At 56.3% G+C, this 12,752-nt stretch overlaps 1 protein-coding gene across 12 annotated transcripts in view; it reads right to left on the reverse strand.

The window, feature by feature from the left end:
- HDAC4 (histone deacetylase 4) overlaps positions 1–12,752 on the reverse strand; it is a 326,578-nt gene that overhangs the window by 36,621 nt on the left and 277,205 nt on the right. For 9 of the 12 annotated variants that reach the window (XM_070618804.1, XM_070618796.1, XM_070618799.1 and 6 more), the window contains 2 exons: positions 11,265–11,385; positions 2,922–2,968 (listed from right to left, as the gene is read on the reverse strand). In XM_070618804.1, coding sequence (XP_070474905.1) covers positions 2,922–2,968; positions 11,265–11,385 — 168 coding nt within the window. The remainder of the gene's footprint in view (positions 1–2,921; positions 2,969–11,264; positions 11,386–12,752) is intronic. The other 3 variants (XM_070618800.1, XM_070618797.1, XM_070618805.1) reach the window with 1 other exon arrangement.

Raw genomic sequence — 12,752 nt, forward strand, 5'->3', positions numbered from 1 at the left:
TATCATTACGTGGGGCGGATGGATTTCTTTCAATGAAGTCTTGAAGCTTCATCTTCAAAGCACGATGATTTAAAATACATTACGAGGGGTTCCAGCCATTTCCTGAGGAGTGTTATTCTGCAAAGGTTATTCTTTTCAATGACCAAATTTCTATGTTCTTTAAATAGTTTCCAAATGTCAGAAGAATGCTCTGCACTTCGCTGACTCTCCGCAGCCATTGATACTCAACTTTCAAAGACAGGCTTCTGTTCTAAATAACACCGCACTGTTATGCACGGACACAGCCATTCTCATGCAACTATTCTGGACCTGCTCCTCTAGCCGGAGAATCCATTCACTAAAATGGAAGGTGACAGCCCTCAAAGGAGAGTCTTGAGGTTCCTGAGCTTTTCAAGAGGATGATGATGTCCTTGTCAGGCTGGTCCACAGCCTGCACCCCTGAGGACCAAAGGTGATTTGGGCAAAAGCACTCAGCTTATTTCTCTTCAAAATGTGATGATTTGGGTTTCAGGACTAGGTAACCAGATCTGGGAGGGAAGATGGACTGACCCTTGGTGTGCTTTGAAGGGTCTTTGTGCTCTGCTCTCCTCCTGCATGACCCCAGGGTTCACAAGGTCCTGTGACATCCTGTCCAGAGCGAGGGAGAGGGCCCCAGCCCCACCGCAGGACTCTACACTGCCACTGCCCCCAGAGAACCCGACAAGACCTTCACTGCTTCAGGAACGAAATCTTCCACCTCCTGGCCACAGCGTCCCAGGGACCAGTCTGGGACGGTCAGGTGGGAGCCTGAGTTCCAGAAGCATGAGGCTCCATGGGAGCGCAGCTCGGACACGCAGCGCAGCCGAGAGCAGGTCCCGCCGGGGGCAGAGCAGCAGGGCACTGACTAATGCATGAGCAGGAACCAAGGAAGGAGCGAGCACCCACTCTGAGCTTTCTTAAAGACCTAGGACAATGCAGAGGCCACTTCTTACAGACACTTAAGGTGGACAGACTGGGGGTGGCCAATTCTGGGTACACCGTGGCCCTTTAGACGCCACGGGGCTCAGGGCGTAGCACTAGGTGCCAGGGGCACCCAGAGCCCGCGAGGGGGCCACCCCAGGCAGGGCTGGGCCAAGGACGGCACGGAAGACCTTCCCCGACACAAGTCCCCACCAATGAGAAGCTTGTAAGAGTCAGGAGGCGAGCAACACAGAAGTGTTATTTGGTTGAAAAACAAGGAAAACAATGTAAAGCGTCTACTTCTAGTTAAGAATGAGTTCTAACCTTTCAAAACACCATTACACAACCTAAACGTTAACTCACAGTGACTTCTGGGAGAAGCAGGGTGGCCTTCCTCACTTGCTTCATCACCCGACCCGCACGTTCCCGCCCACACTCTGGCTCCTGGGGTCTCTTTGCCTCCCCAACACCCCAGGACTGCAGCTGTCCCCCGCAACGGAGAGGGTCCACAACAGCCAGGGCGGGAAGGCTGGACACCCCCTTCCCTGCCCTCCTGCCAGAGGGCATCACGGAGAACAAGTGAGAGAGGGCAGTCCCTACAATTAACCCTGGCTTACTCATTCCCTCATCACTCTGACGGGCTCCCCGCTGCACCCAGCTGGACTTGCTGAGATTGCCCACTGTCCCCGTGCTGGGCAGCATCCTGTGCGGACGTGAAGGTGGGCGCTGGCCGGCCTTTGGGGCTGGATCTGGACTTCACGCCCGGGAGGGGCTGCCTGGCTCAAGGCCCCAGGTCTGCGTTCCCATTTACCTTCATTTGCCAACTAAATCCTGCCTCGCAAAGGGCGCTGGCTGCAGGGCAGTGCGAGTCCGAACCTTTTCAAGTCTGGCCAAAAATTTGCCCTGAATTAAGAGATTGCAGCCTATTTACAATACGAAATAAAATAACTCTAGGAGGGCTTGGTGGTGGTATGAATAAACGCCATTTATTCTCTTTCTGACGGGATAATTTTCAAAGCGGCGATTTCTGTAAAGACTCAGGAAGAAAACAATTTTGTTTCATTTCCATAACAGAATCCAGACCTCGAGCTTCACCCTCGATCTGTAATTACGCACACGCTGTCGCTGTGCCGTTTCAGCCGCCACGCTTTGTGGTCCACTCGGCCCTGTCCGGCCCCTCTGTGACCGGCTGCAGTGTTTCCCGGGCTGCGGGACCTCGAGGGCCAGCAGATGGCGGGGAGGAGGCGCGGCCTTGCCTTCAAATTGCAGGTCTCTCTTCTTGCCCCTCACCCCGCCCTCATCCAAGAGGAGGGGAGCCGAGGGGAGCGCCCTCTTTACTAATAAGCTCTGGCTGTGGACACCTGACCTTCACTGCGCCGAGGGAGGAGCAGATGCCCAGACTGGAATGTCCTTCATAGCTCAGCCCACGCCAGGGTCAGGGAAAGCCTGAGTCCCCTTAAGCATCTACCTGACCAGATCTGCTTAAAAGCATCATCGCTCATAGAGGAGCAGCAAACACAAGCCTGCAAGAGGCTCTGCAAGCTGCGCGTGGTCCACACACAGCATGCTCCATCCTGCACTCAGAGCTCTACGGGTGGGTGTGGGTCGGCAATTGGATGCAGGATCACAGACACCTACAAAGTGATGGATTCACGACCTGGGTTGAGATGAGCTGACTCTTGCCCTGCAAGCTAGGAGAGACCAGCCTGCACACCAGGGTCTGCTTCCTGAAGTGAGCCGTGGGTGCCAGACGACCTTCCCCGAGGAAGGTGCCCGGGTCCAGCCATCAAAACGCTCCCAGGCTCCCAGGGCCTTTGAAGCCACACGTGTGAGCGGTGGGGCCGCCCTGCCCGGCAGACCCTGTTTATGGAAAACACCTGGCAGCAATTATCCACTCTGCAGAGAGCCAGGCAGCGATTTCTGCGACCACTGGGACCCCGAGAACAAACAGGACATTATTTACACATTAAAGAAATACTTACCCCGACACCACCACAGGGCAGCCTGACAAACACCGAAGTCAGTGAGCCTGCGGGGAGAAGGAGAGCCGAGGTCAGGAGGGCAAGGTCACACGGTGCCCGGCCTGGCGGAGCCCAGCGCGGGCTCTGCAAACACGGCGGTTCCCTCATGGCACGCTGGCTCTTGTGCAGTACGCACGACATGTCCACGTCTCACAGGTCAGTTGCCCTACGCGAGTAGCCTGCTGCAGGGGCGCCTATGGCGGGACACAGCCCTGCGAGACCCCTCATTCTCCATGGCAACAGCTACTCCTCACGGCTGGGGAGGCACCCATGGGCGGCTCCTGCTTCCAGCTGGAGCGCATGCAGCTGGTATGGAACAACCTGTGCTTCTGAGAGGCCGCATCTGGAGCAAGGGTCACTGTCAACAGACCTGACCTGGCTCCTCAGTGAGTGCCACTGGCGGCCCTCCTCTCCTATGTCCTGAGGCTCCGGCAGCCCTCCCCAGCTACAAAGGAGGCAGAGAGGCCCAGAATTCAACACCTGTGGTCAGCCCTTTAGACACAGAGGGATCTTTTGGGAATGTGCGGGCCCCATCCCATTTACAAACGTTCAAAGGTCACTGAGGTGGTGCACAGCTAAGAACCTGCACAGTGTTGAGGCTGGCCATCCAGGAAGGCCTGCTCAGTCCCATGGCACAGGAGCAGGCTCCCCCTCCCACAGGGCTCAGGCCTGTGCCCTGGAGACAAGGCAGGACTGTCTTCTTCAGGAGTGGCCACAAGAGCCTCCCCTGCTGCCTGGCTCTCGGGCGGGGCCCTGGCTGCTCCCCAGCTCCCTCCCGCCTGACTCCGGGGCCCCCAGACTTTTCCTGGCAGGTTCTTTCATCCAGTTCAGAACCCACTTTCTGGACCTGGCAGGGCTGTGCCACTGTGGGGAGGCCCCACTCCCACTGCCACCCACTGCCTGGTCCAGAACACTGGCTCCTGTCGGGATGCTCATGAATCCACACTCCTGGGGCCCCAGGAAGAAAACAGCCCTTGGGGTCACAGGGCCTGGCCTGACTCTTGTCTGGAAAGCTCAGCAGCAGGGGGCCTCGATGAGAACTGAGTTTCCTCGTGTGTCAATGAGAATACTACTTCCGCATCACAGAGTGCGTGGGGGGAGTGAGGGCGATGATGGCAAGAGCCCAGGAGAGCCGCTGGCACAGAGCAGCTCGGTAGCACCATTCACTTCTAAACCGAGGAGTGATGTGTCTCTGCGTAGGAGTCCCTGCCAGGCCCCTAGTGCAAGGCCCGGTGCACAGGAAGGCGGGTGCAGGGAGGGAGGGCAGCGGGTGACACCTTTAGCCCTGTGTGGAAGGTCCAGAGGCCCCGGGAAACTCCTTGAAAAGGTAAACAGTGTCCTCACATGGTTGAGAGAAACCAGCAGGCTGATGGTCTCGGGTCTGCTCGGATGCTGCAGGTGCCCCCTCTTCCAAACAAGCACCCTTCTTCAGGGGCGACCGCGAGTTTCACGGGGGTCTGTGCTGTGTCTCCACACTGGCCTGGGTATTCCCGAGGGTCTGTCTCTGCCCACCTCATCCTGGCTCCAGCCCCAACCACACCAGGCACTGAGCCTTAAGGGGCCGCATCAGGGACCAGGCTCTGGCCTCGCAGCTTCCTGCCACTCTCAGCTGGTCACCTCGCCTCCCACAGGTGCTCTCATGTGAGCTCACACTGAGGGCAACAGCACACACCACAGCCACGCCCTTCCCTGCCACCTCTGAGGTGCCTGAGCTTGTGGTCCCCAGGGTCTGCTTCTTCCTGCGCCCCACCTGCTCTGCTCCATGCCACATCTCACCGACCATCCACTGCCTGGATCCGTGGCTCCCGACCTTCATTCCCACTGCTGCATGTGGACACGGGGCACATTCTAACATCAGTTAAGCTGCTGCTCGATGGAGCCACATGGCCTCCAGCCCTTGTCCCTGAGAGGCTGGGCACGTCCACCTTGCTCTCCCTTGTGCCCCTACTGCCAGCCCACAGCCAGCAATGAGCAGATCTGCAAGTGGACAGTGTGCCGGCCAGCAGGGAAATGACATGCCAGGATGGCGGCTCCTGAGGGGCTTGGGAGGTGGGAGGTGCCTGTGGGAGGTGCTGGGGCCACGGCAGGGGAGCCGACAGGAGGGAGAGGACAAGCTGGTGGAGTGTGAGCAGAGCAAGGAGAGAGGGGTGTGGGCGCCAAGCCTCATATTGTTCTGTAACTGATTCACCTAATGGCCATTTCATCAACTGAATCACAGCGCACGTGCCACTCCCTGCTGGGCCCACCTTTCAGAAGTGGTAAATGGCCCTAGGTGACCACTGGGGCTAACAATGGCTTCGTGATGGCTCCTTCTCAGATCACTATCCCAACACACAGGAACACGACACTGGGGATTTAAAGAGCTTTCTACCAAATAATTCAAGAGCTAGTGTACATGAATTCATATACATCTGTGTGCGCGTGTAAATATGAGGGAAAGGGGGCTCTGCAAAGAGACTGGATTTCTATTTTTGATTATACCCAATAATGTCTACATTAAAACCACAAATCATCTGAGTAGTTTGAGTTTGCTCACTATCCAGCAAGCAAAGACCAAAACAATAAGAAAAGGGTGGGCGATCACGTGTTTAAGCACGGAAGCTGATGGTGGGTGGGCGGCAGGCACGTAGCTTGGAGGCTATTCCGGTCACCGAGGTCCTGAGGGGTCCAGGGCGGCTCCCAGGACAGCTGATCTCCTCCTGCCCCAGCACCTCGGCCCAAGGCCCTGCTCCAGGGTGTCCCATGTTGGCCTTCTGTGGTTTGGGGTCACCATCATTTAGGCCGGGCCACAAAACCTCCAGGCCGAGAGATGGGGGCCCATGAATGAAGGACCACCCTTGCTTCTCCAATCTCAGAGGGTCGGCTGACACGCAGGCTGGGGGCTGACGGGCGTGGGGAAGACCCTGGTTCCTCTTCTGTAGCTACTACTGCCCCTCACACTGCTGTGAGCAGAGGGGTCCTCTTGTGACCCTTGACCTGAGTATCACCAGGCACTCACGCGGTGCCCCCGCCCTCCTCAGCTACCAGACCAGGCCCCTTTCCAGGTCGCTGCCATCAGAAGACAAACCCCCAACTTCCAGGAATGTCCAGGGTGGGGATGAACCTGCCCCCTCAAGTGTCTGCTGCCCCCTCAGCCAGCCTGGCCCATCTGTGTGTCGCGGCTCTAACTACACAGGCCTTTCTGCATAGGGCTTAGAAATTTGTGGATTCGATTAAAAGAGGAAGGGAACTCACACAGTAGTGTTTAACCACCTAATTAGGGTTATGGTAACGACATCTAAGGTAATCACCAGCTATTACTCTGTCTGGAATACTCAGACTGACGGTAATGAAGCTTCTGGGTTAGGACAATCCTCAGAAATTTAAAAATAGACCTCAAGTGGGGAGAAGGTCACTGATTAGGTATCCTCACAGCAATGGGAACAGATTTTAAAACCCTAAGTTTAACAGAAAAGAAAAAGGAAATAGAATGATGCATAGTGTCATTGACGTAAATTAAACACTCACACTCTCTCACGATAATATACATTTCACAACAACATACGCGGCTAACAAAATGAACACTAAATGCACTCACATGGCTGCCACGGGGAGAGGAGTGAGGTATGAAGATGGAAAAATGTTTCGAGAAAGAAACCAGAGATGAGAGAGGGGGCTTCCAGGGACCAGCGATGTCGGCCTGAGCTGACAAGAGGGCGCGACGTGGCCCCACCAGGGCCCATGAGGCAACTGAAGGTCCATCAATTGTTGGAAAGCTCCAGGCCCCCCGCACACCCACCGTTTACTGTTCCCTAAGGACTCCCGCACATCCAGTTTCTCTTTCATTTCTCCTCATCTGTCCTAAGCCTAGGTGGAAACCGGCCTAACAACCTAGTCCACCCTCTGGCCGAACTCAAGCCCACCTCTGATGTGGAAACAGTCCTCCAGATGACTTGAACCTTCCACCCTGTTGGATTTCACGAGTTTGGAAGACTGAAGTCTCACAGGGCTCTTGGTAGTGGGTTGACCACCAAGCGGCCCTTTAAAGAGGGACAGGAAGTGTTGGGGGAACCGGGAAGAGCCCTCACCGTTACACAGTGCGGGTAGCCGGTGGAGCTGCACATTGCTCAGGGGAGAGCCCACGCTTGATGCCTCTCGGTGACTGTGGGGACCACTCTCCATTTGGGGCCATCCAGCAAACTGCCAGCGGCTGCAGGAGTCAGAGGTTCCCGGATCTGTGCCCCGGCAGCACCAGGGACATCACGGGACACAGTCTCCTCTGCAGTGCTGGAGGAGACCATTCTAGGCACCCAAGGCTCCTCCCTGGAACGAGTGACATTTCCTGGAGGATCCTGGAGCATCCCGGGGACTGGGTACTCTTATACTTTGTGTAAGCAGAGGACCAAAGTGCCTGTGAGGTCACAGCTCCCAGGACAAGATGCTGGAGGGAGTCTCGGGGTTACACTCTGGCGTCAGCTTTCCCGAGGTTCCGAGTGCATCTTGGGGAACAGGGCTCAGGACAGGACGAGTATCCTGCAGGGCTGTGGACCAGGCCCAGGAGGTGGCTGGGGGAGGGGGGTAAGCGACGCTGGGTATCCTTCTTAGCCCACCATGACCTACCTCTGCTGCTAGAGGGTGGGAGACCTGGGTGAGTGAAGTGCACCCCCAGATGATCCAGGCAGCAAGGCCTGGAGGGAGGAGCAGGAGCTACATTGCTAAGACAAGAGAAAGCCAGAGGAGACCCTGTGACAGGCCTCTGAGCATCCTGAGCCGGTCAGCATGGTGGCCCAGCAGCATCTGACTTCTTGGTACAGACAGCCCAAGAGGCAGGCTCTCAGCCACACTGTTCTGGATGTTTCTACATGGGGAACACAACCACCTCCTAGACTTGCCTTTGCCATCCTATAGGGGCTGGCCTCCGTGATTGCTGTGGCCTGAATGTTTGTGACCCTGCAAATTTTACCTGTGGGAATTCTTGTGCTCAATGTGATGGCATTAGGAATTGAGGCCGCTGGAGGTGATTAGGTCATGAGAGTGGAATTCTCAGGAATGGGATTAATGTCCTCACAAAGAGACCCCACAGAGCCCCCTTCCCTATTCCACCATGGAAAACACAGCGACAAGTCTGTGACCTGGAAGAGGTCCTTGCCCACCATCCTGGCACCCTGGCTTTGGCCTTCCAGCTTCCAGAACTGGGAGCCATAAATTTCTGCTGTTCATAGGCCCCCCAGTCTGTGGAATTTTGTTACAGCAGCTTGAACGGACAAGACAGGGGTGGACCTCCTGCCTGTGGCCCAGAGTGCCTCTCTCCTCTTCTTTTGCTTTGGTGGAGCATGTCCCCCAGCAGCCTGAGAGAGGGTGCGGGAAAGGCGACATTCCTGAGACCCCACATGTCTGAACGTGCCTTGATTTCACCGTTATGCTGGACCGATAGCCTGGCTGGGTAAAGACTTCAGGCTGGCGAGAATCTTCCCTCAGAGCTGGCAAGACCTTATGCTGCTACTGAGGAGCCTGAGGTCGTCCTGGTTCCCGAGCAGACCTGGCTGTCTCCGTGGCATCCGGCAGCATCTGCTCTTGTCCCCGCCTTTCTGCGATTCCCCAATGACTCCCGGCGTGGGTGCTCACAGCCCACGGCTTGTCCTTCAGCTCTCGGACCTGCTCACGATTCCTCCCTGATGCTCACTTCCCTTTCTCTCCACTTTCTCCAGACATTCCTGCTCTGGGCCCCACGTGCCTGGCACACTCCATTCATTTGCTTATTCTTCCTCTCCCATTTCCAGCTCTTGTCACGTTTTTGCTGTGCTTTCCAGGGGACTGACTCAACTCACCAGCCAGCCTGAGGATTCTCCATTTCTCCAATCGTGTTTAATGTGACTTTCTCTGAATGTTCTGTCTTCTTCCTTTTCCAGTGCACCTGTTCATGCTACATGGATGTAACAGCTCCTCTCCTTAAGGGTAGTGATGATAGTTTTGGTTTTCTTTTATGAAATGAATGAAACCTCAACTAAATTAGAGTCGGGAAGTCCTGTCGGGGAAGCTCTCATGCATCGTCAATTACTCCAATCAGGAAGAGATTTTTGCTGGCATCTCCCCAGGAAGGCGTTCATTACTTTACTACTCAGCAGGAGGAAAGAAGATTTTTCTCCCCTTCCGGCAACAGCCCAGCCAATGAGAAATGGCCACACTCAGCCAATGAGAAGTGGCCACCACCCTGAACTGCTACTCGCCTCCAATGAACCTTAGTTCTAAGCAACCCCTCCCCACTCCCCCTTTTCCTGTATAAAGCAGTTCCCTTCCTTGATACTCTGGGTCTCCCTATGGTGCACCACAGCATGCACATCCCAAACTGCAATTCTTCTGGTTGTTCCTGAACGAACTTGTTTGTAGGTAAAACAACTGACTAATTTACTATTTTTTTTTGAGGAAGATTAGCCCTGAGCTAATATCTGCTGCCAATCCTCCTCTTTTTGCTGAGGAAGACTGGCCCTGAGCTAACATCTGTGCCCATCTTCCTCTACTTTATGCGTGGGACGCCTACCACAGCATGGCTTGCCAAGCAGTGTCATGTCCGCACCCGGGATCCGAGCTGGCAAACCCCAGGCCGCCAAAGAGCTAAGCTAAGCACCTTCCCAGGTGTGGCTAATCCTTGGTTGCCCCTCGAGAAGAAGAGGGAGCATCTAAGAGCTGCTGGAAGTTTCGGGTACATGGTGGGCTTAGGAATTGTGAGCTTCTCTGTGGGGGATCTTGGGGGGCTGTTGTCCGGGTGCCCGCGATGTCAGCTTCTTTTGGGCTGCTCATTCCTCAGGAGGGGGATCCTATCTCTGCCTGGGGGTACAGGTCAGCGTGCCAGGAGCAGGGAGGGGGGTGGGAGGGAGGCTGGTGCCATTGCCCTGCCCTGCGCCTGACGTCTGTCCCAGACCAGGGTCCCTGTGCCTTCTCTCTCCAGGGCTGTGAGGATGGGAAAACATAGGGACGCAGGCCTCCCAGACCCCATTGGCACAGACCCCTGTCTGAGCTCCACCCCAGGTCTGGCGTCTCTGCAGTTGCCTTTCCTGAGCTGTCTGAGTTGGTGGCCTGAGTCAGGCGGTTTCTGTCCCCAGTGCTGGCTCAGGAGTCCGCTTTCTGACATCTGCTGTACAGCACTGCTGTCCACCTGCTCTCCAGCCTCTAGGTACTCCTGCTGCTGGAGCCTGTCCTGTCTCCCCAGGCGCCAGTGTTTATGTCTTTTAAAAGCCCTGTTACTACAGGGCAGTGGGGCGTCACCAGCCAGCCTGGGAGACAGCCGACATGGTTCCTCACAGCCCCACCAGCTCCGCGCTCTCTGAGGGCAGGAGCCACTTCATCCCCATCGGGGGGCTCAACCCCTTCAGGACGTCCAGCACAGAAGATGTGCTCCCTGAGTGAACGAGTGTGTGAATGAAGGAAGGCCACCCTGCAGCGGGACCCCGTGAGGTTCACGGCCGCCCAGCACAGGGCCTGGCACAGATCAGACCTTCCCAACGTCTCCAGAGAAAGGAGAGAAACAGCACAGAGACCACCCGTCTCCTCTGCCCTGCCGGTCACCACAGGGTCTGTGCCTCCCGGACCCCTTCTGCCCGTCTTGACTCAGGCTCGGGGGAGCCGTGGGGGCTTCTCTCCCCAGGGGGTGAAGGCAGAGATCGGGGAAGGAAACCACAGTTGGTGACTGTCCTGGTTCAAGGCGGCTGGGAAGCTGGGGGGGAATTCTACCCAGGCAGGCCCTGACTGGGGTGGGGTGCACGTGGAAGCCCGAGGGGCCCTGCGCGTCTGTCAGGACCTCCTGCCTCTGCGGAAGACCCCCTGTGGCCAGACTCTCACGACCTGCCAAGCAGGAGAGGCCTGTGAGGAAGTTCTTTCCCAGATCTCCCCTATAAAGCCCCTATTGTGGGGGCTGCCTGCCCGCCCGCCTGCCTCACCCCACAGAGAACACTCTCTAGGCCACCTCTTGCCTTTCCCCCAACGAGTCTTAAAGTGGAGCTCAACTGATCCAGGCCCACAGTCGGCCCGGGCTGGGCGGCACAGATCGGGAGCTCCAAGACCCCGATCTAAACTCTGTGACTGAAGATTCTGCAAAACCAGTGGCTCTCGGCCCCACCTGACATGAGGCAAGCACCCAGTGGCCTCGTGAGTGCTGAGGGTGAGAATTTCTCCGCGAGCCCTCACCTTAGAACCTGGCCCGGGCACCGCGGGGGAGGGCCATCCCTGCCCTGGATGGTACTTCCACGACCAGGCGCAGAGCAGCCTCAAGCGAGCACAGGGCTGGAAACACAACCTCGGGCGGTAAAGGTAAAGAAGGCCTTGAAATACCTAGAAGTTTCTTACTGTCCAGTTTCTGCCTGTTGAGGGGGTTTGTGCCGTAGAGCAGGGTGTGCGCCTCTGAATGCACCGTCTGCAGCTCCTCCAAGGTGGCCTTCCGTCCACGGATGCACTGTGGGGACACAACGCAGAGGATGCTCACCTCTCCCCCGTGGGCTCCCAGGAAAACCACGAGCCGAAAGGAAACTGAATTTTACATGTGTACAAGCACAAAATTATTTGCTTATTGCAAAATAAAAGCAAACATCATCCAATAGAACATTTTAAAAATGTTTTAAAAATATTTTAGAGGGTTTACACTTTAATTATAACTTTGAAAAACATTTAAAAAGATAATTCCAGCCTTCAATGCTTTAACCCCCACTGTCACCCAAATGATCTGGCATCAAATGATTACTTTGCTTTCCAACTGCTGGGGCCTGGTCTTAAAAGAGAGGGGAACTGCCAGGGCAAGGGAGCCCCTCACTTAGGTCTCATCTGGGGGAAGCTGGGACGCAAGTTTCCTGAGCATCGCTGAGTGGCAGGGAGAGTGACCTTCCGCACAGCAAGGGCGAGAGCCTGAAGCCTCGGATCGCTGTCTGCGGGTCCTCTGCATTTTCCTTCAGTTTGGAAATTCTTCAGATCAAGACTCCTGGGCTGTTTTCAGATTTTTCCCAGTAATTAACATAAAAGTTACTATGCTTTAGTTGAGCTACGTTTACTTAACCTTTTAAAAGGAGGGGGGTTTATGATGTGGGACTAAAGTGAGCATTTTACACTGTAGTGGCTTTCAGGTCAGCATAACACAGAAAGAAGTGACCTTGACCCTGCGGCCTTGAGGGTGGTGGTCCAGGGCATGCCCGGCTGACTGAGGCCAATGCCATGCTCCCGGGCACAGAGGCAGGCCAGGGGATGCTCTCACCCGTGAAACCTCCGGGGAGGACCTGCAACTGCTCACAATAGTATGACAGCTTCCCAAGAGACGCCTGCTGATGCAGGAGGCAAAGAGCAGAGGGGGCTGGACGCAAGCCCGCCGTGCCAGGTCCTTGATGGACAGAGAGGGTCACGGGCCAGCAGAAGAGCTCTCCCACCCCACGCCACACCCTTCACCACTGCTCCAAGCCAGCGCAGCAGCACAGGGAGGGGAGCCCAGCACACAGAGCTCGGGTGCTGACCGGGAGGCCTGGGCTCTGGGCTGGCTCTGGCCCCCGAGTGGTTGGGGACCTGGGAAGGCACAGCATTGCCAGTCCCTCTAACTTCTCCTTCATCCAGGCCCAATTCCTACAGCCCGTGTCCAGCGCCGGGGCAGTGGTGGCAGGGATGCCACATTCCCTTGGGCTGAGTGACCACGTGTTACCCTCTGAACCAGGAGGTGCACCCCCAGGTGAGCATCCCCACCCAAGTCGAGGGCTCCTGCTCTGCATCCCTGATGGCCGTGCTGCGTGGAAGCCCCATGTGTCACCCAGGTCTCTTCCCGACCGTCCTGCCAGCTCAGGTCTG

Source organism: Equus przewalskii, chromosome 5, assembly GCF_037783145.1.
Source record: "Equus przewalskii isolate Varuska chromosome 5, EquPr2, whole genome shotgun sequence".
Classification (NCBI taxonomy): Eukaryota; Metazoa; Chordata; class Mammalia; order Perissodactyla; family Equidae; genus Equus; species Equus przewalskii.